The 27,293-nt window shown below is 38.2% G+C and overlaps 1 protein-coding gene across 1 annotated transcript in view; it reads right to left on the reverse strand.

The window, feature by feature from the left end:
* MYO3B (myosin IIIB) overlaps positions 1–27,293 on the reverse strand; it is a 219,290-nt gene that overhangs the window by 58,277 nt on the left and 133,720 nt on the right. The window contains exons 26-32 of the mRNA XM_068948639.1: positions 25,467–25,546; positions 21,807–21,827; positions 19,321–19,398; positions 17,313–17,518; positions 6,456–6,567; positions 5,352–5,514; positions 4,544–4,624 (exon numbers count right to left, since the gene is read on the reverse strand). Of these exons, the coding sequence (XP_068804740.1) occupies positions 4,544–4,624; positions 5,352–5,514; positions 6,456–6,567; positions 17,313–17,518; positions 19,321–19,398; positions 21,807–21,827; positions 25,467–25,546 (741 nt within the window). The remainder of the gene's footprint in view (positions 1–4,543; positions 4,625–5,351; positions 5,515–6,455; positions 6,568–17,312; positions 17,519–19,320; positions 19,399–21,806; positions 21,828–25,466; positions 25,547–27,293) is intronic.

Consider the following 27,293-nt stretch of genomic DNA (forward strand, 5'->3'; position numbering starts at 1 on the left):
ATAGATCTATGAACTGTATTACTGTATAACTGTATTAGCTGAATACATGCACGCACACACACATATATACTGATATAAATACACAGATAAATACAGGGTTTTCAAGAAATATCTCCCTGTCTGCCATTGAAGTCAGCATTAAATATTTGCTGTTGAAGATCCCAAAGGTAACACTTAGATTAAAAGCTTACATTTATTATAAATGTAAAATAGTGTACTATAGCTGTTCTCCTGAAACCCTCCTTTTTCACTCTTATGAAGTAAATTTTGCCATATGTTAGAGATATGTAAATAGTAAGCAACACTGAATGGGCAGAAGTTACAGCACTTTACAAAGGGATGCCTCCTCTGGTTTCTTCCTATACATCCATCACTTTTTGTTACAAAAGAGAGCCCAAATCCTGAGTTCTTGATAAAGAATTTTCCAATACAGTGTGACATATGGTGAGTGTGTGAGCACGTGTTGGAGGAGGAGATGGTGGCTCAATGGATTAGTCATTTGCCTTTCACCTCTGGAAGCACAGTTAAACTGAGTCCTGACCAGAGTTGCACAGTATATTCCAGATGGCTAAAGTGGGCCTAATTAAAATGAATTCAGTGATGTCACCTCGGATCTAAGTGAATCGCATGCACCACTCATTTGGCATTTTGGCAATGTCAGCTCACAAATGAAATAAACAGATTAAAGTCCTCCCTTAAGTCTTTGGGGAAAAGAGTCACTCCACATGGAAATACATGCTAGCCTAACAAGAAAATGTACTGTTATAACTGTATTTTCTCTCTTTTTTAAAATTCTAATTAATGCATTATCCTATTAAATGAGACTTGCATGTGAGGTAAATCAGTGTTGCAACAGTTCAGTTAGATGATTCAGTTAGTGGATATACCCTAATTTAAACCAGCTGTGAATCTGGCAACATAACTTGAAAAATTATTTTAACAAAATCTTTTTCCTTTTATGTAGACTTAAAAAATATACAAACCCTAATTGTAAGAAAATACTTACAGAGAAGTGCAAAGTATCACTATCTTGAATACTTTACACAAAATCATTCTTCACAATGTAAGTAAAGTAAAAAATTCCTCTCTAAGTAAAAAATTTACGACCTCTAATTTTCACAGTTTGGGAAACTGTCTTGAAGAAGTGGGCAACATCTTGTATACCCTGAAGATTTTAGCCATGAGTGTAGCAACATCTGTGTATCTGAGAACCTGTAATGTTGATGTGCTGAAGTCGGGTAGCTTTTTTTCCCCACCTAATTTAAATTCAAAAACACTTTGTTTCCCAGCAAGGGTGTTTCCCCCCCATCTACAATAATGACTTATTCTGATTTAATATTATACACTTAGGAAATGTGTCCTCATGTATTCTGTGAGGGTTTTTTTCCCCTGTAAGTTTGTTTTTTCTTCCAACATTTCATCAATGGAGAGTGAATTGCTGGGCCCATAGAGATCTCCAGACCACCAGCTCATGTATTTGAAAGGCATCTGTTTATTTTTAAAATGCAAATGCAGCTACCTCAAAGGCTGACTTGCAAGAAATGAACAATCTGAACAAGTCAAGGGGTTTCCAATCAGGAGCTGTGTTCCTCCTTTATATCAGGCTATGATCACTTGCTGTCAAAACCACTTAAACAATATCCTGGAATCTGAATGAAGTCCCCCCACAATTAAAATGAGCAGGATAATCCTGCAAGAATTATTCAGGCAAATCATTTTTCACACAGTTTAAAGTAATGATAAGGTCATTTACAAAAGAAATCAGCGCCTTTGAAATGCTGACTTGTAGACAGAGGACTGCCTGGAGGAGGGCCATAGATAACAGTGAAGACTGGCCTCCTAACACTACCCTTGCAGTCTTTGGAACTGATTCTGATGAAGAGAAGGCCCAATAAGGTTAATACCCCTACTTTGATCTCTGTCAAAGCGTACCAGCAAGAATTAATTTACATTTCAGATGAAAAAGGTTGACAGCATGAAAAGGCATCTTGTTTCTGGTATGTGAATGTGCTGTAATAGATCGGGAATTCTGAAAGGAAGTTCTGAGGAAGCTAAAGGGATAAGCCGAGCGGCTGCTTTTATTGGGAAAGAGATGAAAGGAAAACAAATTTCAATATGCGCTGCTCTGTAGAAACATGTAAGCCAAATGCTTCCTAAATTTCAAGGCCTGCTTTCATGGCAGGGGAGGAGGAGGGAAAGTAGAGGGAAGTACATATATTTTAATTATATGGTTTTGCTAATGTCTGGGTGACAAATGCAAATAATTTATCTCACTGCCTGCAATTGATCATTTTTTAAAAAAATACAAAGGTGATCATACTCCTTCTTATTGAAAAGCTGCCTTTAACTACACACTGTGCAGGGAGGAGAGAGGTTTAGGCTTGCATTTGTCTCCTTGTCACTAGACGCTTGGGCAGTGTTTCTGTAAACAACAGAAAGACTGATAGAGTATTTTAAAACCCAGAAAATGGCCACTATTTGAAACCATGAACTTTTTTTTTTTTTTTTGAAACACAGAATGATTAGCATGTAGAAAAGAGGAAACAGGCACAAAAATAATTTTCAATTAAAAAGTCCTAGATATAAGTTTACAAAGGCTGAGGACAACATGTGATGAGGATTCTTATTATTATACCTCATCTAATGCAGTGCCAATAGTAGGAGGTGCAGCCAGCCTAATTAATATAAACAAGGTACACTGTGTCACTCTTAACTCTATAGTCCTAATGCCCATTCAGCCAGTCTGATCACTGAAACTGTGAAGTGGCAGGTTACAAAAGAGCACAGTGTGCGTGTTGGTGTGTCTCGGCATTCCTCCAGCATTAGCTCCAAAGGGCCCGAAAGAAGCGTCCACACTGAAGGGTGCACATAACACTCCCACTGCCTCTTCTCTGCCATGTTCAAAACAGTATCTCAAAGATGACAGGAAGGAGCACAGCTCTGAATCTCTCCCATGTGTGCAAACATCAGAAAAAATCAATTGCTTTCTCTAAAGAGTTAGTAATGTGTATGCAGCTCCTACATGCCCAGGAAAGCTGGCTGGATACAACTCTACGGCAGAATGTCTCCCACAGCCTCCCAGAGCGATACTGCTGCACACAGCTTGCTAGTGAATCTACAAGAGAACTCTCATCTTAAGCAACTGATAATAAGGGGAAAGTGAAGGGTCAACTGCTTCACTTTCCTTTCTACTGCAAAGGTACTGTAAAAGTCAGAAATTATAGTCCAGGTACGGCCAATTGTAAATGTAACAAATACTGCAGAAAATAGCTGAACATGGTACCTACATGATACCTCATGGTATCTTCAGAGCCCCGTCTGAAGATCTGCAGTCTGTGCTATCATGAAAACAATAGAAGATGACACCACAAGGGAGGGGCAGAGGAGGAGAGCACGCTCATGCAGTCTTTAGTGCTTGTTTTAACGGTTAAAAAAAGTATTTTTATCCACAACTGTTCTCCGTTTAATAGACTATTCTGCATTTGATCCTAGAGCTACAGTTTAAGGTTATACAGAACCGTATGCAAACAGAGCTATACATTGCTATTTTATCCGAACGGTACTCTGTTCCTCTCTGTAACCAGATTAGTGGTATTCTGCGTTCTGATGAGAGTCACAGTGATGCTCAGTTTCAGAGTAGCAAAGAGGAAAAAACATTGGATTTATGGGAAATGGCTTGAGAATGGTATAAAGTGAAAGAATATTCAGAACAGATCTTTTCCAGTTTGACTATACATTATATGATACAGAGTGTGACAAAGCTCATGAAATTACAGCATAGGCAGCTGGTAGGATAATGGTGGTACCTTGGTTCATCTGTAAAAACATTTGCTACAACTCATTTTTGATCTGCTGCCTAAGTCTTTCACCTGGGGTCAGACAGGGAAGGTGTAGTAGGCTGAATAATGTGGAGGCTGCTTCATACTGGCAGCACGTGAAACCAGCATTGACTTCATGGCACTGGTTCTTAGATTTCTGTACCATATGGTACTGTGCTCTTTACTAGAGACTTACACAGCTCTACAGGCCTGTTTCTCCAACAACGTCTTTAAAGTTTATTCAAATTCATATTGATATGGCTGCATAGGAGTCTGGAAGAGAGTCAGACGAATGGCCGAAGCTGGCAAACTCAGCAAGCCGTTGAAAGGAAAACTTGGCAACCTCCCAAGATCACGGCTTGACACAAAAACAGAGAAATGTATGTCCACTGCCTTCCATCTATGTTTTTAGTCAAACAAATCCAGTGTGTCACACCAGCTCTACACATGCTTAAATCACATTGACTCTGTGCTCAGAAGAATCTTAAAGAATTAGCTCACTAGCTTTTAATGAGTATGTTTTGCCTTCAGAGAGGTACTTACAAGTAGCCCAAAGCCTGATACCTGTCACGGATGTCATTTGATACTGAAGTCCAAATGATCAGAAGCAATGTTTACGATCACTTTTGTTTGGACTGTATATATTTCTTTTGCCTATAAACACTGACACATGAAATTATTCACAGCAAAATAGGTATTGGCAACTGAAATAATGTTTTAATTACCTGCTTGAATATGTATAGCAGCATCAGTTCTTCTGTTCCTTATTTCCTTGTATTTCCTGCGAGCTTCATATCCTCTCCAGGCTAAAAATACAAAACCATGTGCTGAAAATAACATTTATTTAAGGAAGTGCTACAGAGTCAGAGATGTGCTGGAACTTTCATCCCTTCTGCCATAACCACTCCACCCCCACTCCCAGTACCTCTTCCCTACCCACATGTTGAACTCTCGGTTCGCGACTGCAGTATTCACAGCTCCACAACTTCAAACACTGTTTCACTTGTCCAAATTTTAATTGTCACCATGTGCTCACTGATGTCGTAATCCAAAAGGCAAAGGTGCGCAATCATTGGACACCAACCAGCAGTGCAAGAACTACCCTCCTCACACACCTCCCCCAAATTCAATATAAGGAAGCCCACTAAATTACTGATAATCAGCCTCTTGGGCCCACCCAATGATTTATGTTATCTCGAATTCTGGTATACATGAGGAAAGGGGGAGGAAGGAGAGAGGGACGAGCTACCGCATTTCTTCTATGTGCTGCATGCTAGTGTAGGAACACCTACCAACAATTCCATTTTGTGCATAGGCATTACATCTAAAATATTAAAATACAGATACTACCAATTACTAAGCTGACACCTCAGCAGTTAATCAACAATATTTGCACCAATTAGCAGAAGATAAAAGTACCTCTGGTTATTTTGATTTCATAATAAATTATTACAAATGAATAAATAACGTACATGCATTTTAACAACTTGAAATGCCAAGATACCCAGTGAAATATGGAATGTGAACATTTACCTGACTGTATGGCAACAGCACTATTTTCTCTTTTCCCTTTGACTTTCTTGTACCTCCTTGCTCCAAGCCATCCCTTGATATAGGCTTGCATGACTACAACCCTGCCTATAACTTCCCGCAGGAACAAATTTAACTGCTCTATATGGTAATACTTTAGAAAAACCTGAAATGGAACAATAAATTCAGTATTACATGCAGGTAGTAGCATAAGCTCTTGTATATTGCTTCTTAGTTAGTCTCGGTTCAACCTGTTTTATGGCATTGTTGTTAGGGCAAACTGCTAAAATAAAGTTGCTGATATTTTAGCAGTTCTGTCAATCAAATATTTGGTTTCAGTCCGCTTGTGGAATTTCATTTTTCCACTGATTATAATCACCCCATTGTAAAATAAGCCACACATTTACCCCTATGCCAAGCAAATTAATCAGGGGGATGTTTTCAGGTAATCAATAATTTTATAATACAGCCTTTCTTGACAGTGGGAGGATAAATCCTGAGGTGAATTTGTTGTTAGACAGAATATTGTCTAACCACATTATACTTCAGGAGGCAAATCATGTGGGTCCTTACGCACACTTCATATGGGTCTCATGCAGGAAAACTCTCCTTGCTTTTCTTTGGAGCATTGTGTAGAATACCTCAGGATATAGCACAATCTTCTTTTTGCTAAAGTCAGCCACCCCCATTTTAAACCATGAACAAACCATGTCTTGATAAAACAGCCAGAAGGATCTCATCTGAAACTCCACAGATAGACAATATATTAATCAGGTTCACACGATGGGCCAGAGTGTGACGTTTCCGTCATGGCATGATTAATAGCAGGAGGAACTTTAGGAGGGAACTACCACAACAGGCAATGACAAGTGTACTGTCTTTACTGAGGCAGCCATGTGGGAAGTGCACTTTGGGGAAGTACTCAAGGCACCCTTCCTCTTGCAGAACAAACTCACCTGGCTTGGGAGGGCACCTCCATAACCTGGGAGGCTAACTGGAGCAAGTTTCTTGCTCCTTTGTCCATGTATATAATACGTTGGAAACCAGTATTAGACTTGTTTTGCTAAAAGCAGGCACTACCCTGGAGAAGATATCAGCACGCTCTACCTTGGTTTTCCCAAGAATACAGTTGTCTAGTTTAGATTTCTCCAAAATGGCAAGACAATTTTCTCTGCTACCAAGCGGAGTCTCATGTGCCCTGAAAGCAAGGTAGTAATACCTGCAAAGTCGAATGACAAAGAGAGTTAACCAGTCAATAAACATGTACTTCCACTGCTATTCTCTATATCACAGTTGCATCTCTAAAACTCATGGGTCAAATCCTCACTTGCACTCAGTCCTCTTTTCATAAATGAGAAAGACAAACCTGTCCTGAGATGGTATGTGAGGATACACTTGACATAGGGGAGAAGTGGTACTGTAGTGCCTGTGAGAATCTGCTGCATTCTAGCAATCTCCAGTCAGTGTAATTACTCATAAAACTCTTTTGCAAACCAATGCTACTTAGAAGATACCCAAGGTCGCGCTGAATTTTTCAGGAAAACAAGGGAATGAATGACAGGAAGAAGAAGGAAAAGTGATACACATCAGAATAATAGAGAAGAGGGCAAAAATATAAACCTTTTGCATGATGTGTGTAAAATAAGTATGCCATCTACACAGCTGCATAACATACTTCTGCACACTTATACATTACCAAAAGTCTGCAAGTTCTGTTGAACCTGCAGGTTCTGCAGGTGCTGCCCAGTATTGGACACTTACAGGTTCTGAAGTGGAAGAAAAGTCAAACCTATTACCAAGGAAGGAGAAAGATACTGAAAGCATCATGACCTGATGGCTATTTCTCGTATCAGAAATGCCAGGAAAGGCTACTTCACCCCTAGAATCGTTCAACATGTTAGTCATTGGTATTTGGTCGTTTTCGCAAAGATATATAAGCAGTCTTGACATTCTTTGGGAAACGTAAATCCACCTAAGAACTCCCAGGGCTCTTGAGCTTGTAACAAGACCACCCCCCCCCCCATCAGTGGAATTCAGGGGATCTTTCCACTTTCAGTATGTCTAATAAAAAGATTGCAGATATTCAATCAGTGAACATAAAGGCCAGTGCTAGCAGGGTTTGCAATACAGTGTTTCCAGCTCACCGTCTGTATTAATGACACTGAACGATAATAGAAACTGAAAAGATGTCACTGTGTGTGAAGAATAAAGATTAGTTTACAGTCAAAATGCAAATGATACAGTCATATCAATCCTAATTTACAGAGAGCAGAACACTCAGATTGCACGAATGCCCACCTGTGTTTCATACCTCCAGAAAAGGTCATGTATGTACATAATTGAAATAATTGGCATTGCCTATCTTACCTGTAAGGATGTTATCAGTCTGTATGATTAAACAGAGCTCACAGCTCTTGTAAAGAAAAAAACAAGTGAATTACTCCTCTTATGAATTTAACCATTTGCTTTATTCACCAGGATTTCTGTGGTTGAGATAAGGTATTTAAGTCATTAGGCATGGTGGTTTTCTTTTCTGTTTGATTGGGATAAACAAGTATTTGGGAAGATTATGACTGATTTAATGGCTTTTGAATCAGGCCCATAGTAAACAATGGTAACTTTTGTTTTGTCCAAGTTTCCTTGTTTATATGCAAAGAATAGCCCCAAACAATTATGTAAAGCAAAATTACTGTCCAAGTAGTTAATGAAGAAGGGATGCAAACCATGTTTGAACTGAATAGATATTCAGAACGAATGCACCAATTTCTGCCTGCAAAGCCACTGCATGTTCACAGATGGTGGTTTTATAGTATATAAGTAACTCTATGCACAAGCTATTGTATTAAATAAGTAACAGCAGAACATATGCCAATTAGTTTACAAATTTAAGGTTATTTTATCACAGGTATACTGCTAGGTGGTAGCAACTGTCACCTCAACTCTAATTTATGAGCCGTTTGTCTTCTGTATTAAGTTATACTTCTAAAGGAACAACTCTATTTACATTGTGTTTGAGAGGAATTGGCAGGTTCAACAAACTGCTCTTTTAATCATTAACATGGGGAAGAATGATCAGATGTTCCTTAAAATACACAGAGGAATGTGACCAGTGAGCCTCAAAAATATATTCCTCTGTAGCCACATGAAGGCAAGAAAAAATCCTACCCTGCACTGAAGAAAATACGGAAAAGCAATTACAAAGAATGAAATAGTGGAGTACTTTTTTTTTTCTACTAGAATATGATTTTCAAATATTAGCTCCAGTTAATCTCTAGAGATTAGCTCCAGTTGTCACAAGAAAGAAAAAAGAACCACTAAAATAGTCAATAAAGATCAAAGGGGAACAAAATGATGTCTGAAGGCAGAAGCACTGGAATCAGTCCTAGACCAGAGACATTCATTCAGCAGCTGAAGACACTGCCTACTCCAAATAAAAATAGGAGATAATGTATTATTGAGCTAAGGTTTTTAACACAGTGGTTTTCTCAGTAACATGAGAGTGCAAATTTTGTAGCCAAGTCTTTCAAAGTACAAATGCTGTGAGAGTCACAGCATTTAGCAGGTATGGAGAAACATGGCATATTTAAAAGAAAAAAAAAGGATTTCTCTCCGCTTTACCACTAACCTTAATGATGACAGCTTTTAGAAGACAAAAAGCATTCTGATTTGCTCTAATAAAACTCAGATTTAAAATATACATAACCCAACAATTAGTGATAGTGTGCAATTTCAACACATACTTGACAGATGCTTCAGGGATGTTGCACCCATTGTAAATTGGTGTCTGTTTCAAAAGTCAGTTCAGATAGGTTATATGCATGTGCAAATGACATGACTAAGTAGCTTGTTTCCTTTCTTAGGAGGAAGGAAGGATTCAAGTGAATGCTAATATTGGTTTTCTGATTGTTCATGAATCTTTTAATGCACACTGTAGCTAGGATATTTACAAGGGTAACAGTTTTTAGACAGCACGGATGCAATAAAATAGCTAAAGAGGATCTCACAACTATTTAATCTTAATAACTTATCAGTGACATGCACTATTGAGAAACTGACTTCTTATTTGTGACAAACACTGACTACAAAGTATTTTGAGCTATGAATTTACACACTCGACCCTACAGTTCCGTTTATGACAAACTTTGATAACTTTCAAATTTAGTATCCCCTCCATCATTACCTCTCTTTCACTATCTAGAATGCATGTGTTTCTGCTACTTAGAAAAAAAAACTGTAAATAAAATAATGCTAGTTTCTCTCATCAAATCCTATTTTACCAAATCTTGTTTTGACTAAATTCAGATTTGTCTTGTAAAAAAAACAAAACAACAACCCCCCCCCCCCCCAAATCTACTTAGAACGACAGAGACTTTTACAAACCATGGGAATAACTTCATTTTCTGTACATAACCACGTTGTCTTCCAAAATTTCATTAAAAATTCCTCTGAATTGTGTTTTTCCTAACTTAGTTTACTGATCCAATCACTGCACAGAAGACTCCTGTAACTGGTTAAATATGCTTGGGTGTCAGAATCTCAGCATCAAGTGTCCCTGCTCCTTTTCAGTTATGTTGTCAGATATGAGGGCAAAAGGGACTCTACTTAGCAGAAATAAGGACTACGAGATTGGCAATTTCCTTTTGATTACTTGTCCCCCAGAACTGGCTTTGGAGTTTGCACTGTGCCCAGTGAAGGGTCTCTAGATTAGAACCCTGAAGTTCAAATTCTTATTTATTTATTTATTTTTAGCAAATGCTCTGTTTTCCATCTGGTTCCTGTTTCCATGACTCAATCGCATAACTACAGATGCACAAGCAGTTTGACATGATGCGCTCAGGATACCTCTACTGGACCGGAACGCAACATGTGCCACATAGGGTCATCCAATTACTTTACTTAACTGAAAAATCTTTATATGGCAATGGAGTATATGTAATATTTTATAAGCAGGTAAAATCTTTCACCTTAATGCATCTGATCAAAAAGTGCAAATCTTGTATATGGTGTATACGGTACGGCAAATGTCTGGGTATGTACCCAAAACTTTGGAGAATATGCAAGTAGAATTATGTTCATTTTGATTTATCGGCTTATAAATCTAAACCTACTGTACAGAAATTACAAAGTGACCTGTATTTACATCATTTCACCAAGAGAAGAAATAAAATCCTTGGTTTTAGAAAAGTAAGGCTAGAAATCACATTCACACTTCCAGGTGAGATCGAAATTTCCCAACTCTACTTTTCTTATTTCCATATTTGCATTTGCGATTCCAGTAGAAAATGCAGTGATCCTGAACACTCCAGGGCTCTTCTAGGTTAATTTATTTATTAATGTTTATTTCAATGTTTAAAAATAAAGTTTATAGTTCTTCATGTGTTGTTTCATAATCATGGAAAGTCTTAATGCAAGAATAATGAGCTTAGTACTACTAGTACTTAGAACTACTGAAAGAACACTGGTAGTTTCACCATAACTCACTCTGGATTTAAATCAGACACTCATTATATTATTTTGTTTTAATGCACACAAATATTCATGAAGGACATATATTGCAAAATACTTCACCTTAAAGTATTTGGAAGTAGAGATGAAGAAATATTTCTACATGTTTTGGAAATAAATGTAATAGGACTTAAAGAAAGACTGCCTAGATAAGAAAGAACAATAGTCTTACTACCGGGCAGCTTTCTCAAATGGCTGCAGGTTAAAGTAATGCTGTGCCTTTTTAAAAAGTAAGATACCACCTAGATGGGATCTTACCACGACTTTGCTGTATTTGAATACAACAATAACCATAAAGACCTTACAAACAACCTTGTATGAGATTTGAGACATACTTGAGAATGCAAATGGGGGATAAAGCTGGTAGGGTTTTCTCCTTTTGATGCATATGGTTACTCTTACTAATATTACTGAGTATCTGAGTAATCAGAGCCAAAACCATTCCCACACTTAATAAATAAACTGTAGTATCTCCATGTAACCGGTAATACTGCTTTAAGTACTATATGGTTTTATTCTTTTTGCAGTAAAAACATTAAATATGTAAGTGCTTTATTTATGCCAAAATATTGTATGTTCTTAAGTGTCATCCATCCAGTTTGAAAATTCCCTACACATGACACACATTCAACTATACGTTTCCTAAAAGTACTTGACTAATCACATTCTCAGTAGCAGTATGACTAAGTAAAAGAGAAGCAATTCTTCCTCAGAACTGATTCCTCAGCGCTGAGGAAACCCTCTCTGGAGTTATGCATTTTTAATCAACGGTACTTATACTGTTCTAGAAACCATACTGCATGGACATTAATAGTATTCCCAGGCAAAATATACATTAAAATATGATTAACTGTACTTACCAGTAATTAGGCATAAAACAACATTTTTAAAAAGTTGATTTCATTGCCACATCGGTGACTGCAAAGCTAGGAAATGCAGCGTGTTAAGGTCAAACTTTAAAGACAACCAAGTGTGCTAAGACACGGAAAAATTCAGAATGATGCCATGAATTAACTACCTGATTATGGTCAAGGCATTTCAGAGCTGGTGGGTTGAGATTAAATAAATTGATTGTAAACAAACAGTTCAATTTCTCTCCCTTCCCACCCTTGAGGGTGAACTGTGGAATCGTTCAATAAATAGCATTTAACCAGCACCTCTGACTATTATACAAAATCTATTACAAAAGTTCCCTTTGCATTCTAGACTTAAAGGCAGTAGCAATTCTACACAATTAACTCAAAGTAATGATTAATCGTTTTTCTCCTTAAAAGGAGTATTTGTCACAAAATATATCAATATATCGGCCTGAGGTGGAGAACAGACAATGATATGTGAAAAGCTTGAGGTGGTGTGACAGGGCAAAACCCCTTTCTAAGAAGATCCCCAGCTACAGAAGGGAGATTCTTAAAAGTCCAATAGGACATGTGTTTCTTCTCAGCCCTAGTGTTGAAAAGTTAAAAATTCCACTTCTGTGCATGGGAAAAGCAATTAAATAACTTCCAGAAATTCCTAACTTGTACTGGCTGCTTTTTTTTTTTAAACTCTTTCAGAAACTTGTACAGCTGAATTCATACAGCTAATGAAATTTGACTTGATAACAAGAGAATAGTTGAAAAATGTAAATGGAAAAACATCTAAGATATTCCACTCTTGGAATTCTCTAAAAAACACCTAATACTTATGCTTTAAATCATCAGACAAACATAGAATCACAAAAATACTCCCAGAAAGGCTTAATCTGTATACAATTCACAAGTGACTGTCAGATTTTAAACTCCTAGAGATTTCATATCTTCTCCATCTTGCAACTGTTTACCAGTGTTATATGAATGACAAGCGTCTAAACAGTAGATGTGGAAGACACAGTAGTTCCTCATATTTAAAGTCTACAGGAACATTACACTGATCCGGTGAAATCTTAAACCCACTGCAACAAGTAGCAAACACTTCTGTGGGTTACACTACAATTTTAGTATTGGGGAATGTCAAAATGTTGTTCCCATAAATCACTTGGGGCTGTTAGTATAGCGCAATGTTAAAAGTAAGCACGCATTAAGAATCTTTATTTTAAGAGTAAGCATTTCCTTTCCTCTGTAATCAATTTGTTGACTTCTAATTTAATTTCGTATCCCCTTGGTTTTGAATAATAAACAAGTCTATCACCACTAAATTTGGGGGATCAGAAGAAAGCACGGTATGAGGTAATATGTTTCCCAGAATTTTGCAGTACCTCACCAGTGTTTGATCCTAGATCCACTCAACACAGAACGTGACTCATTAAGTCAATGAGGCCTTAGATGGCCAGGAAGAACTAAAACACTGAGGGCTTAGAGAATAAACTTCAGTTGTCCAACAGGGTCCTTATGCAAACTTGCACTGTGAGATCAAAGAAGCAGACCCTACCTCAGTTACGATCACCATTGCAATAATATCATTGGTTTTGCCATCACTGTACAATCAGAATAGCATCACCAGGCTATTGCAGAGGACACAGTGTTCATAGGAAAAGGGAATCTACCACTGTTGCAGTACGAAACTGTAACGCAGAACACAGGCTGGCAGAGAAGAAGTAAAAAGAAAGTGAAAAAATGACAATCCTTTTATGAAACTTGTTGTACAAAATTTCTCAACACATTCCTGCGTGCTGATGAGGTACCTGAATCCTGATAGCATTTAGTACCACCAGACTCTCAAGTCTCTTATCTTTCAACATGTGACACAGTATATGCCAGACTACATGAAAAATGTTTACATCTGGGGTCACAGATGAGGGCACACCTACGCACCACACCATACCATGCGAGGTTCCTGGGGCCTGGGCACTTGGATACAGCGTAGAGTGTCCCATCTAATGGAGCTTTTAGAGTAGGTCGCCAGCACACCTCCCTTAGCTGCTGTACAGTGCGCGGTCACTACATGGCCCCACATGCTGAGCACACCTGGTTGCCAGATCAGATTAATAAACTCTATCTGAAACCTGGGATTCCAGCCTCTGAGGAAAGGGGCCACACTGCTTCACAGCAAACATGGTAAAACATGCACACCGTATGCAGGGAGCGCGAGACAAAGTGCCTGCGACTTGATAGGGCTAACAGCGTTTACAGGGGCTGTGGACTACCTTTTCCTACTTAAGAAGGTTTATACATATATACACATACCTATATGTGTATGTATGTGTGTATATATAAAAAAAATAAAATTCATAAAAAATGTATTAAAAAACAGATGGTTTTATCCTTGGTTAAAGAAACAGTGTGTGAATGAGCTACAATTAAGTCCTCTCCTGACCATCTGGTTTTTTTTACTAACTTTTAGGTTTGCAACACTGTGAAATAATCTGTTTTGCATGAAAACAGAAGACAGTGAAGAGTAACAGTGAAGACTCAGAGCTTTATCTTTTGTTTACCTCCCACGTGATAAACCCTGAATGGCTCTGCTCCCTGCCTTTGATTGTTTTGTCCTCATATTTCCTGCTAAGAGTTTACAAAACAGCATTATTGAACAGGCAGATAAGAAGCACACCTATTTGTTTAATAACATCAAGGGAGAAAAAGTGCTGGCTCATCCATTTTGTTGTTAAGTTACTCAAAAGGATCAAAATACCAATTAATTTGCTGGCTTAGAAAATCTTTGATATGCTCAGATTTACTGACATTTTGAAACTCTTGTTCATACTTGCCTAATGTCTTTTTGATTATGAACAAAGACGTGCCAATCTGTTTAGCATTTGACCTGTTTTCTCAAACGTTTTTATGTATTCAACTGCTTAGTGCCTAAAAACACTTGACTAGTCATTGGTGTAAGCTGAAGGTAAATGTTTCCTGTTCCACTGATAACTATTTTAAACACTGTTCATGATTTTTCAAGAGCAGAACAGAAGAGAAGTTGTTTAAAATAAAGTATGAGCTGAGGAAAGGAGCAACAAGGTCCCCTCTCCTTCCCATTCATGTTTTGAACTCAGCCAGGAAGTCTCTATGCTGCTGGGCAAATTGCTGAATCTCCCCCCACTTCCCTTTCAATGTTTACTTTCTTTCCCAAAGTAAGTATATCAGGCTGGACTAAAAACTTGGGGAGTATCTGACAAGATGTTAAACACAACTTGCCTTTATCTGCAAGGATGGAAATCTCAGTCAGCACTGCTTTTATTACCATTGCTTCAAGGTTATTCTTTAATTCAGTGTACTTTTAAATGAAAAGAATCTATTGACAAGAGGAGGCCTAATCTGCTCTCAATTTACACTAATTTCAATTGAGATAATCTTAGTTCACCTATGTGTAAACTGGATAAAAGTTAAGGTTAACAATTCTGACTCCAGCCTCTCCAGGATGTTGGGAAGATTGTTAGCGATCACAAAAAATTAATCTCTTTGTTAAATCTGCTTTAAAATAGTATGACCTTACTACAATTAGTCATGTTACACACAAATGAAGGGTTGGGAGGGAAATCACGTCCAAAAATTAAATTGCTTGGATGGACAAAAGAAAAAGTTGCTTTTCCTTCGTGGAATATACATCTCTTGTGTTTTCCTATTACATATTCATTTGGCATATTAATACATTACAAATATTACAAGAAAAAAATCATGACTTTTCATAATTACTTGATTAAACTATGATTTATTGTTCACCATCTCTCAATACAGCAATCACAGATATACTTCTAAGTCAAAATGACTTACTTGCCCACAAGTAAATTTAGCCAATCTCTGAGTTTTTAGAAAGGCTTTTGTCATTTCCTTCTCAAAAAAATGCTCAGCTCCTTCCCCCTAACACCACGTGAATGATTTTTTTTGGATTGGTTAACTTACCATGAATTCATTAACTCTGTATTGTCTAGATGAGCAACCTCCAATCCAGAAGGTATCGCTAAGTTCCTGATGTAGCCATTCAATACTCGCTACTACTGCTGAGTAGTTGATCTGACTGACAAATAAATCTTCAATCTAGAAGACGCCCTAACGATTATCTAAACAAACTGGCATCGTACGGACTGTAGCATTTCTTTAATCAAATTTATAACATCACAGAATCACAGGCTGGTTGAGGTTGGAAGGGACCTCTGGAGATGATCCAGTCCAACTCTCCTGCTCAAGCAGAGTCACCTAGAGCAGACTGCCCAGGACCGTGTCCTGCTGGGTTCCGAATACCTCCAAGGAAGGAGACTCCACAACCTCCCTGGCAACCTGTTCCAGCGCTCAGTCACCCTCACAGTAACCTCACAGCAAAGCGTCTTTGTATGTTCAGATGGAATTTACTGTATTTCAGTTTGCGCCTACTGTCTCTTGTCCCGATGCTGGGCACCACTGAGAAGAGCATGGCCCTGTCTTCCTCACACCCTCCCATCAGATATTCATAAACACTGATAAGCCCTCTCAGTCTTTCCTCATAGGAGACATGCCCCAGTCCCTTCATCATCTTAGTGACCCTTCACTGGACTCGCTCTAGTAGCTCCATGCCTCTCTTGTACTGGGAAGCCCAATGCTGGACACAGCACCCCAAGTGTGGCCTCACCAGGGCTGAGTAGAGGGGAAGGATCACCTCCTTCGACTTGCTGGCAATGCTCTTCCTGATGCAACCCAGGATACCACTGGCCACCTTTGCCATGAGGCTGCATTAATAGGCCATGGCCAACTCGGTGTCCACTAAGGACCCCGAGGTCCTTCTCTGCTCTTTCCAGCTGCTCTCCAGCTGGTCAGCTGGGAACAGCGGGGAATGGGAGAGAATGAGGGGAAAGGGGGTGGAAACACAGGGGAAAGAGGGGAGAAGAGAGGGTAAAGGTGCGGAAAAAAGGGGCCCGAAAACGGGGGGAAGGCTAACATTTTTATGTGAACAGTCTCTGCATAGGGAATCACGTTGGCACAACAACAGTTTTGAATTCATGCCTTATATTTCACCAGTTCGGCTTTTCTACACACTGAAGTCTGTAACAAATCAAATTTGATGCCCTATTCACAAACATATTCTAAAATCCTTTTTTAAAACGTGCTATCTCTGAAATCAAAATTGATGAAATTTCTTCTTAGCTATTGGTGCTTTATTGACTGATCTAATTAAAGTTCTCTAGCTTGAGATTAACACCCTCCGAAAAATTTTTTTATAAAGCTTTTGCATTAGTTCATTTTTAATCATGCATATTCTTCACTGACCTTTCAAGTCTTTATATTATCTAACCATGATGCACATTTCCATATGTTTCCTCTATCAACATACATTATGAGGACAGGCTTGCTACTGAATACTAAGGGCTCACTGCTGGTCTCGCACTGACTTTTCTTCATGAGAGCTCTGATAATGCCTGCAGCATTTACCTCTGATAGTCACTGCTCTCATTAGCAGGACCAGGCCATACATGTACAATAACCAATGTCTGTAGAATTTTCTGCATCTAAGCATACAATTTATTTTATTGAAGGAATTTTAAAATGATAGCCATGTTTCAGAAGAGAACAGTCTTACCTTTTCACAAACTCTTCAAAGAGGATGCGATGAGAATACCCTTGTTGACGTATTTTGACAGTTTCTAGAATCCCTGTGTATCTTAGCTGCACTAGAACTCTCTTATGAGAGAACGCCAGTGCTTCTCGATCATCATTAGGTTTAATGCAGCGGATAAAGTGGGGCTGTCCAACAACCATTTTGGATAAAAGATCCATGAGGGAATACTAGTGAGGGAAAAAAAGATACACAGATTTGACACAATAATCGTAATACAACTATTTAAGCAGGAAAGGCGTATTTGTAAATAGCATGTAATGCTTGAATATATCACAAGGAGTTCTAAAACTCTTCTTTTTTGTAACATTTTAATTGCGTAATTTTTAATCTGCACTGACGTTATGCTTTTTAAGCGTTTGCCTACAACTAGAATCTATTAAATTTTCAACAGTCAAAAAAAAATTATGCTTCCAGTTGTTACTTCTTCCCTCTCTTCCTTCCTCTCTCCTTACATCATTTTTCCATTGTAAAGAAGGGCCCAAATTAAAAAAATTTCAATTGCAAACGTCCTAATTGAAAAACTACTCTAGGTACATTTGGCCAAACAATATCCCCAGCAGGAAAACAAGCTTTACAGTTAATCAAACAATCACAGAAAATCACAGGGAAGAAGCTGCAAGAAGTCATCAGTTCAGTTCTCTCCCCAAAGAGAGCACTGGATGTATCTGTCCCCTTTCAGGCCCGTCTCTGTCTACTCTGTTTCTCAGAATCACCAAGGATATAGACTGCACAATCTCCCTAGGCAACCTACCACAGTGCCATATTGTCATGGCTATTCATAATGTTCTTAACATCTAAACTGCATCTTCCTGCCGAAACGCAGGCCCATTCTTTCCTGCCCTTTCTATCCCTGGACTTGGAAAATAATTTATCCCCTTCCATTTTGCACTGAAATGAAAATAGTATGATTAAGTCTTACATATCCTGCTTTTCCAGTGACTTCTCTAAATATTGATATTTCTGCTTCATCCTCACCTCACTACCCCTTCCTGCATGATCAGTATTTGTTGCAAATACACTCAGTCTCAAAATCACACACAGTTCCAAGCGGACTGGATGTGGGTGTGATCACATGGTTGTAATCTGCGGCTATATGACGTACTTTCAGACTCACCTCCCTCTTGCATTAATTTTTTTTTTTTAAACAATTCCTACCTAGGTAACATCTGTGTAACTCTTTGCAAGCACTCAGTCACAGCAGCTGCCTCTATGCCTTTCCTTACACTAGTTCATAAGAAAGTAGGCATTCCCACGTGACATGAAGCTTTGATCCCTACTGGCCAGCACAGCACTGTGCACCTACTCCATTCTGCACAGTACTGTTGCAGGTCGAGGACTGACTTCCTTAAACTTTCCTGTTCTAGAAGAAGAAAAAAACCAGAAGAAAAAAACCAATGAACAGCAGCTTTGGATTGGCATGAGGGTGTCCTGACTATAACCTACCAATTCCAACGGTCTCAATGCCTTTTTCATAGCTGTTCGATTTAAACACATATGTATTATATACATTACCGTAGCACAGAATTACTACTGATGGAATGACGTCTCCGATTTATAACAGTGCTTACAAAGATGGATTGTTTTTACTTATTATCACAAATAATGAATCTCAGTCTTCTAAAGTAGGTAGGCTTGACCTTGTGAGAAAGTATCAAGGCCTTAGTAAGTGCCGTATTTTATTTGCCTAAAATCAGTTCTCTTTTCATAAAAGGTCTATTTCTAGACCGCCAGCATTTTAGGTGGAAAGAGTCTATGCTGTAGATCCTGTTATCAGTGTACTTTTGCCACTAGAAAGTATTAGCACACACAAACGAAAGGTGAGAAAGAAAAACTTACGGTCTACAGCGGTCTCAAAACAGAAGGAAGATATTCTCTTATTATTTTCTTTGATCCCACTACCCCACAAATATTTTAGATATATCTAGTGTTCTAAACACCCAAATGTTTGCTTGCAATTTAAGTTTTATACCCTAAAATAGGAAGCCATAGTTTGTCGCTTCATGTTAGTTGTTTCCTCAGGGTGTCGCATCACCTCCATCGTGTCAACCTGGAAGACAAAACTCAGATGTTAGAGCTATTCTACCAAAATTACTGACCATCCCCACCCCCAGATCTGAAAGTTCGATTCAATTTTCATTATGATCATTCCTTCAGGTGTAAGTACTTTAGCAGCACTTTATTGCAGGTAGGAAGGCCAGCTTTCTAAGAGGTGCAGGACATATAGCTCCTACTGAAATCAGTGTAAGTGCTCTAAAAGCTTCAAAAGCTACAAAATTTCAGTAGTGGTCTTATTGGCAGGAAAGTTTCAAAATCACTAACTTTGCCCCTCTGAGTACTGATGCTTCTGATGCAGAGGGATCTGGATATGAATCAGCCCTGGGTTGGGCTTGTTTTTGTATCATGCCAGCCTGGCCTGCATTTAGAGATCCAGCTGTTAAGACTTTTGATCTGAATCTCTCAAATGTTAGTAGGTTAACGCTGCCAAGATTCACAGATTCTCTTAAATTGGATTTACTAAACTAAGCTCGGCCTCTTATGTCTTCTGTACCTTTAGACAAGAGAGTGAGCAAGGGAAATGCATGTTGGCTGCTTCTTTAACCATTGCTAGCATCCCTCATGTGAACACTGCTTTCTGACTTAGAAGTGAACTGGCCTATTATCATATTGTTAACAGAGAAAGTAAAAATGAAAAAGTGCAATAACAGAAATTCATTCACTAATTTATTTAAAATGTATAAGTCTTCTGTATCCGTTAATTACTTCTTTGCTGTCTGTAAACAAGGATTGAACAGACATACACACTCAAAGAACCCTCCTGGTAAAAGTTTTGAAAGAAGAAAATAAAAAACGATGAAATCCATTCCTTAGTTCCACACTGTACCTGAAAGCATTTCCCTCACTTTATGCCCCAACTCATGAAAAGGACAATGAAGCCTAGTGTGGCATCTATGGGAAACAGTTCTTTAGGCCCTAATCTGTCAAATGTCTTTTCCATACCTGAAGATTTCCTAGCACCATTGGGAAATGTACAGTACAAACTGAGCCACCCAGTCAGCAGCATTTCTTTCATTAGCACTTACTCGCCAGGGTAAAGTTTGTGAGCTATAAGAGAGCATATCATGGCTGTCACGGTCAGCAGTGTCCCTTTTTCATTTCATAATGTGCTTTGAGACAAGTCAGGTAGTAACCCTGCATAAAAAATTGCACGCCATGCCCTTTTTTCTCTGTAAATTTACATGCCTCAATTAACATTTCATCAAGGAAACAGTAATGTTAAGCTGTTATTCTGTTTAATACTGTGTTTCCTCCAGCCACTCATGGGGATATACCTGTAAGTGCAACTGTTACGTAAGGCAGCTAGTGATACAGGATATAAACACATAGGCAATTTCTAGAGTCTCACCTGGCATTCTGAAGTAGGGCTGACATTTCTCTGACCCAAGTAGCAATAAATAGCACTTGTCTAAGTAGCTTGGTTTCCCGGACTCCTCAAAACAAGAAATATTACTTCATCTTGCATTCCTACATGTTATACCCCTCTTAATGAATTCATTTAGTAAATCTTCCCAGGCTACTAGGCTCTTCTGATCAGCTTGGGGGTATTTTCACACTTTTGTCATGATAAGACACCACGAGGCCAATGAAGCAGCCGTCAAGATGTCATACCTCATGAGCTGACTTCTAAAAAGCGCTCCTCTTGTCACCACTACAATGAATTCCACCAGGTTTTATTTTCTGTATAAGAAGAGTTACCATTTTTATAATGACCAGGTAGTAAATTATCAAAAAGCTGTCTCATTTTGGCAACATACGGAAAAAAATGTCATTGTCAGATAACAAGCAACAAACAGAGTACGTAATGCACGACTTTCAGAACATCTGACTTTTCCTATCTGCTGTTGTGGTTACTATTAATTACTCTAAATCACCATTTTGATGCTGAGAATTTCAGCAGTCTCATTCTGCTGAGCTGCCATAGCTTCAGATACCACTTTCTCAGCATTTTTTTCATAGATCACAGAGTTATTTTTAGAGGTGTACATGGCCAGCAAACATACTGCTCCTTGTATATTTTTGTTATATTGTCAGTACAGCTGTTCTTATCAAAATGAAACCATTATTTATGAATGAGTATAACCATGGTTACCAATCACAAGCAGATTGTGTTGCTGTATCACAGCTCAACAAAATTAAAGAAAATCAACCAGCATCCGGTTTGTATGGAGCATTAACAACATTTTAGCATTCACTTGCTTTGTGGCAGTTTACCATCTGCTCTGACCAGGTGGCATTTGTATAAACCAGATAATGCTGTTGTCAGCACCTGCGCTACACTTCCTGGACTTTGCTTCATATGACCATTTCCAAAGCTCACTGACTTAAGACCACTCTTCTGAACACTTTGTGTAACTGCTGAAAGATTACCATTCTCAATAAAGTAACTGTGTCTCTTACCTTCAGGAGATATTTAGGAGACTGCATGGAAAATATAAAGGAAATGAAGCACTAAGTACTATTACATCAAGAAAAAGGATTTTGTATTGGGAAAGAAGTTAAAAGAAAAAACTTGTGAAGAAAAGATTCAGCATACAGATGGTGCAAAGGCAGAGAGATTTCAATAAGGGTGACCATAAAAATTTTGATATGGTTTTGTAATCTGTATTCTTGCCTGAAGTGGTATACAGGCATTAGTATACATCTCAATACATGAGGAAATACATGAGGAAAAAAGATGCAGTTTGAGTTCAGTTTTAAAGATACAGAAAACTCTGTAATATATCCCAGGAAAAATGCCTTATCAGCATAGATAACATCAAACATCTTGAGAGGTCATATGATCAAGTAAACATCAATGGCCTAATCAGAACAGCAGGGATGCCATGGGGAAGGATAAGGGAATGTTTCAAAACTATCTTGGCAAGACTTTTTGAGCGCTGACATCTAAGCCTCTAGTAGAGGTTAGGCAGAAAACAGCACCACGTTACTGAATACTGACAGTTTGTAAAAAGGATAGGGAGACTTTGTTAATGACTGGTTTTCCCATATAGAAGTCTGGGAATGCATTGCATTTCAGTAGGGATCAAGACAAATTAGATTCAAGAACAAGGCTCCGGATGGCTCTAAGATGCTAATGTACATCATTAGATAAACACAGTGGTTGGACAGACACACCATGATCCAGAAGAGAGCTTTTAAGAGGATGTTATAGTGTACCTGTAAACGAGAATCACATCTAATGCCCATAATGACTAAGGAAGGGACAACTTTGAAGTTTACTATGGCCTCCCCCAGAACGCTATACAGCCACCATTCTAGCTGGAAAAGAGCCCAGGAGTAACTACGTTATTGGCTGACTGAAGCCAGGGAAAAAAGACCCCCCTCCAGTTATATCCAGCTACCTAGGTCATATGGCAGACGTTTTCAATATATTAAGGTGTGAGTTTAAAGAACTGAAACATCTTAGTGCAAACCTCTGTGTAAACATCCCATCCCAGTATGAAAGTGGCATTTCTGTTTTATCTTATCTCTCTTAAGGAGAGAGTTGAGAAAATAGTCTTTCCTCTCTGAAATAAGAGTGTCAACAGTAAGTTCAGAATAAAGGGTAACATTTAGTGTTAAGAGACAGAAAGAACACAAAGAACACTAAACTGACAACAAAACAGAGCACAATACTAAGCCCAACTGCTCAACCAGTTTGAGCTTCTAACCTGGATTCTTGGCTGTATAGGAAAGCACAGGCTTCAAGTGAATTTTTTCTTGAGTTTCAGTACTGATGACTTCTCAGGCAGATCTGGAATCACCATCGTCCAGTAAAAGGTGAGCTTATGGTACTGCCTTAGGGTAATACAGTACTCTAAGCCTCTCCTTTGCACATCTGCTTATTTTCACCAAACTTGTAGGCTCTTACCATCTTTGAGACTGCCACTCTGTCAAATATGGTTTGCTACAGCTTACTGGGTTCAAAAGGTTTTTTGAGGGGGAAAGACAGATGGTAAGACATATAAGGTAATAAATGGAGGAGGTAATAAACTTTTTCTCAGAAAATCAGGCTAAAAACAACATCATGAGAGTTCTCTTTCTATAGATGGAGTTGTGAATTCAACTGTAAGAGCTGTATGGACCAGGATGAATTTCAAAATCTTTTTGAATAGAAATATTTGAAATTTCCAATAGAAATGTTCTGATAAACACTGAAGCTAGGGAGATTTTGCTGTAAAATTTCCCAAAGTTTTGTCTCTAGTTAATTTATAATGTTGTGTATATAATGTTGTGTATGGGGCTATGCAGTTTTACAGTAGGACAATAATCACATATACATAGGCTTTATCACAATGGACTTGTCAGAAAGTGACAGAACATAATAAGACTGTCATGATATAATCCTGCATTTTAAATCACTAGCTACTCTTTTTAAACTGAAATGAAGAACATTTCAACCGTTTGTCACATTTTTACATGTTAGTAGCAGTGATGTATCATATACATTTATATAATTACAACCAAAAAGGAAAACACAGTTTGACCTATAAAGGAAAAAATGTTCCATCGCTAAAAAAAATGCTCATAAGAGTTTTGAAATAATATTAAAAGAATGATGTATGACATCACATCATCTTATGAGGTCACTGGAAATTATTACTTTCACATATTGACCAAACCTGCTGCCAGTAGAGTATAAAATACTGTAAAACTAACACATCTACTAAGCAAAAAAGCTCGTAAGTTAAAATGGAAATAAAAAATTCCAAACTTCCAAACCATTTGATGACATTTGTGGATTCTTTGTTTTCAAAGTGTAAAATAGTAATTTAAAATATTTTTCCTGAAGTTGTTACAATTTCATAAAATTTCTAATTAAAATAAAGCCTTTTTCCAGCTAAAAAGTATTTCATTTAACACTTTCTAAACAGTGCTGCCCAGCAGCACTTCTTATGCATGCCTTTTAGTTCCTTCTTTAAAAATTCAAAGGGTGAATAAAAACCATTTAAGCACTATTTAGTATAACTGACCGTGTTTATTAAAGATCTAAAAAGAGAACTGCTCTGTTCCATTCAGCTGTATCAATAAAAAGTATGCTTAGAAAGCTTATGCTGGGTATAGCTAGATGTGGAAGACCATGTGTGCATAACACAAGAAAATCAGGCAGGCTATTATCTGTCCTTCAGCACTGAAATTGTTTACACCGGAGAGGAAATAAAACTCTTAAAGCCAAGTCTGCATTTACAGGTACACTGAAGGATATAGCTATCTGGGCAATGTATGAATTACTGTATCTACATTTGAACATGAGCTCCCCAATAATAGAAGGGAATGGAAAGGTGGAATAAAAAACCCCAGACTTCTGAACAGTTGCTATTACCACTGTTGCTTTTAAAAACTATTTCTATTTGCTCTGAAGGAAAAAAAAAATCCAGCTAAGCACAGTCATACTGTAACAGGGCTACCTGTGAAGGGGGGGTGGGTGGGTACATGCTGTCAACTTGAGATACAGGAATTTTCCTCCCAGATTAAGTGAACTCAGTTAGCAACACATCCTATAACTGCCATAAAACTATCCCATCCATTTACAATTATGTCACAGACTTAAATGCTGCTGGATTTCACCACAGAAATTCCACAGCTGTTCTTTGTACTCCATAGAGAATAGTGGTTTTGCCCAGCGGTTCTCTACTGGTCATCCACCAGTCACAAATGTCCTCCGGTTTCTGACTGGTAGGTTGAGTAAAAGAGGAATAGATCGTTAATGTATTTTGCTTTTCATTAATCAAATTTTACCTAATTAAATCTCTTTCTAGGCCAAAATTGTCAGAGAAAATTCTTGACCCCACTGAAATCAAGAGGAGTATTGCTACTGATAACAATGGACCCGAGGTTTCACTCCAAAAGCCGAAAGATTAATCAGTAATAAATTGATTCTTCCCTAGATTCCACAATAGGATGCTCACCAAAACTGGAAACAGTGCTCCCAACCAAGGTACATATTTTCTGACATGATGCCAGACTTTCTTTCATGTAAGAGGCTCGCTATGCAGCTATATCAGCTAAGCATCATGTCCACAGTCTCCCTGTAACATTTTATGAACAAGTGCTGTCTTCAAAGGGAACACTACTAACCTTGATACGCCCAGCACTAAGCTGTGGAGGCAAAGACCTAGATGCCGCTGTCACTCTGGCTCTTGCCTGTGCCAAGTTACCTGTTTAAAGACAAAGAAACACATACTGCAAAAACCATTTAAAAAGCTTAGCAGGGAAAAATCCATATGGTGGGAAATCAGCTTGCACAACACTGGTAAAAATAGGCTCACCCACCACCATGCTTCCACACCCAGCTCATTACCAATTGTGCCTCGCAGAGCATTCAGCACTGGCATGACAGAGTGCAGTGTTGATTTAAAAGGGAGGAAAAAGCCAGTGATAAGGTGGCATGTCACTGACCTTAGCTACTGAGCTGATGAAAACGACGACAGCACAAAGACATACAGCTCAATCACTAGCAATCAATTTTTCTGTGACTCACTCAGATTTAAAGGAAAAAAAAGGCAACAGAAATAATTTTGTTTCTATGAAATTGTGTGGATCCTGAAGGGTTTAGATAGCATCTTAAGCTCACAAACTAATGAAAGAGATGCTAAAATGATAAGATAGTATCTTTTTTGACCTTCTGACACACAGGCCTGCTTAATCCCAGATCTTCTTGTCTCTTGGGGTTTCTACAGACTGACTCAACTACTCAAGTCAAAAACATATTATGCTTTTGAAAGACATGAGTGCCTTTTTTAAGGTACAGTATGACATGTCCTAAACTTCTGCTTTATTTCCAGAAAAACCAAAGTCGTCATAAAATAGCTTTTCAAAATAAAGACTCACAGAAGAGAGAGGAAGTGATATGGGACTGTGCATATGCAAGACACTCTGTATATTTCAAAGTTTTAGCAAGTCTAGCACAAGATGTCCAAATGTTTTCTCTGGCTATATCTTCAGAGGCTAAACTGTGATTAATAGCATTGAAAGAACCCTTTGAAGCAGGATTGGTGACATCAAAGCCCTAATCCATGGGTGGCAGGATTTTTATAATGAGTGGGAAGCATTTTAACACATTTCAAAGGATTTACAGCATGAATAAACAATAGGCCTCTGCAGATGTACCACACACCTTTCAGAACCAGAACACATAAATAAGTGTCCATTTTAATTTAAATGTAAATAAAGTGTTAACACTTCTTTCAGATGCTAAGTGCCTTGCTTGCATCAACTCCAGTGTTTAGCTATTTGCTTTAGAGAAAGCGAGTAACTCTAAACAGTCCTCAGAGTTTTGCTAAACTATATTATTACATAATCGGTAAGGAAGCAAGACAGGAAAAACAAAAACCAAGAATTCCTATTCGCTGGTACTTCGCTCTGAGGGAGTAGAGCAAACTGTGTCCATGTAAGACTGAAAGGAACTTTTGCTCTTATTTCCCTCCTAACAAAGGAAAATACCAATCTCCTGAAAACAGTCAAGGGTGCTGGCACTCAGAAATATGGCAATGATAGTTTCTGGAGCAATTCAGACATTCTGTATTCATTTTCAGAGCATTTCTCTTTTAAGCTGCTGGCATTCGGATTGACAGAATGCTGCAAAACTGGTACGTCATTTCCAAACCAGGGTATGTTACCTGACAGTCCAAATTACAGCGCAGAACACAAGGTATGTCCATGTTTTTGGAGAATGCTTTAGGATACAGTGTTTAGGTTAATGAGAACTGCAACTCTTGTTCTGAAAATCTAGTATATAAAAATATAAGGATTTTATATACAAATAGTTATTTGTAACTCTTTATATATTTATTTTTTTTATATACGTGTGTGTATCTATATGGCATACAAGTGTATGTCTCTAAGGTTAAAATGGGGCTTTTAATGAGCAAGTAGCTGGTGAATTAATTTTTCTCTTAGCAGTAG

The sequence above is a fragment of the Struthio camelus genome, chromosome 6 (genome assembly GCF_040807025.1).
Source record: "Struthio camelus isolate bStrCam1 chromosome 6, bStrCam1.hap1, whole genome shotgun sequence".
Taxonomy (NCBI): domain Eukaryota; kingdom Metazoa; phylum Chordata; class Aves; order Struthioniformes; family Struthionidae; genus Struthio; species Struthio camelus.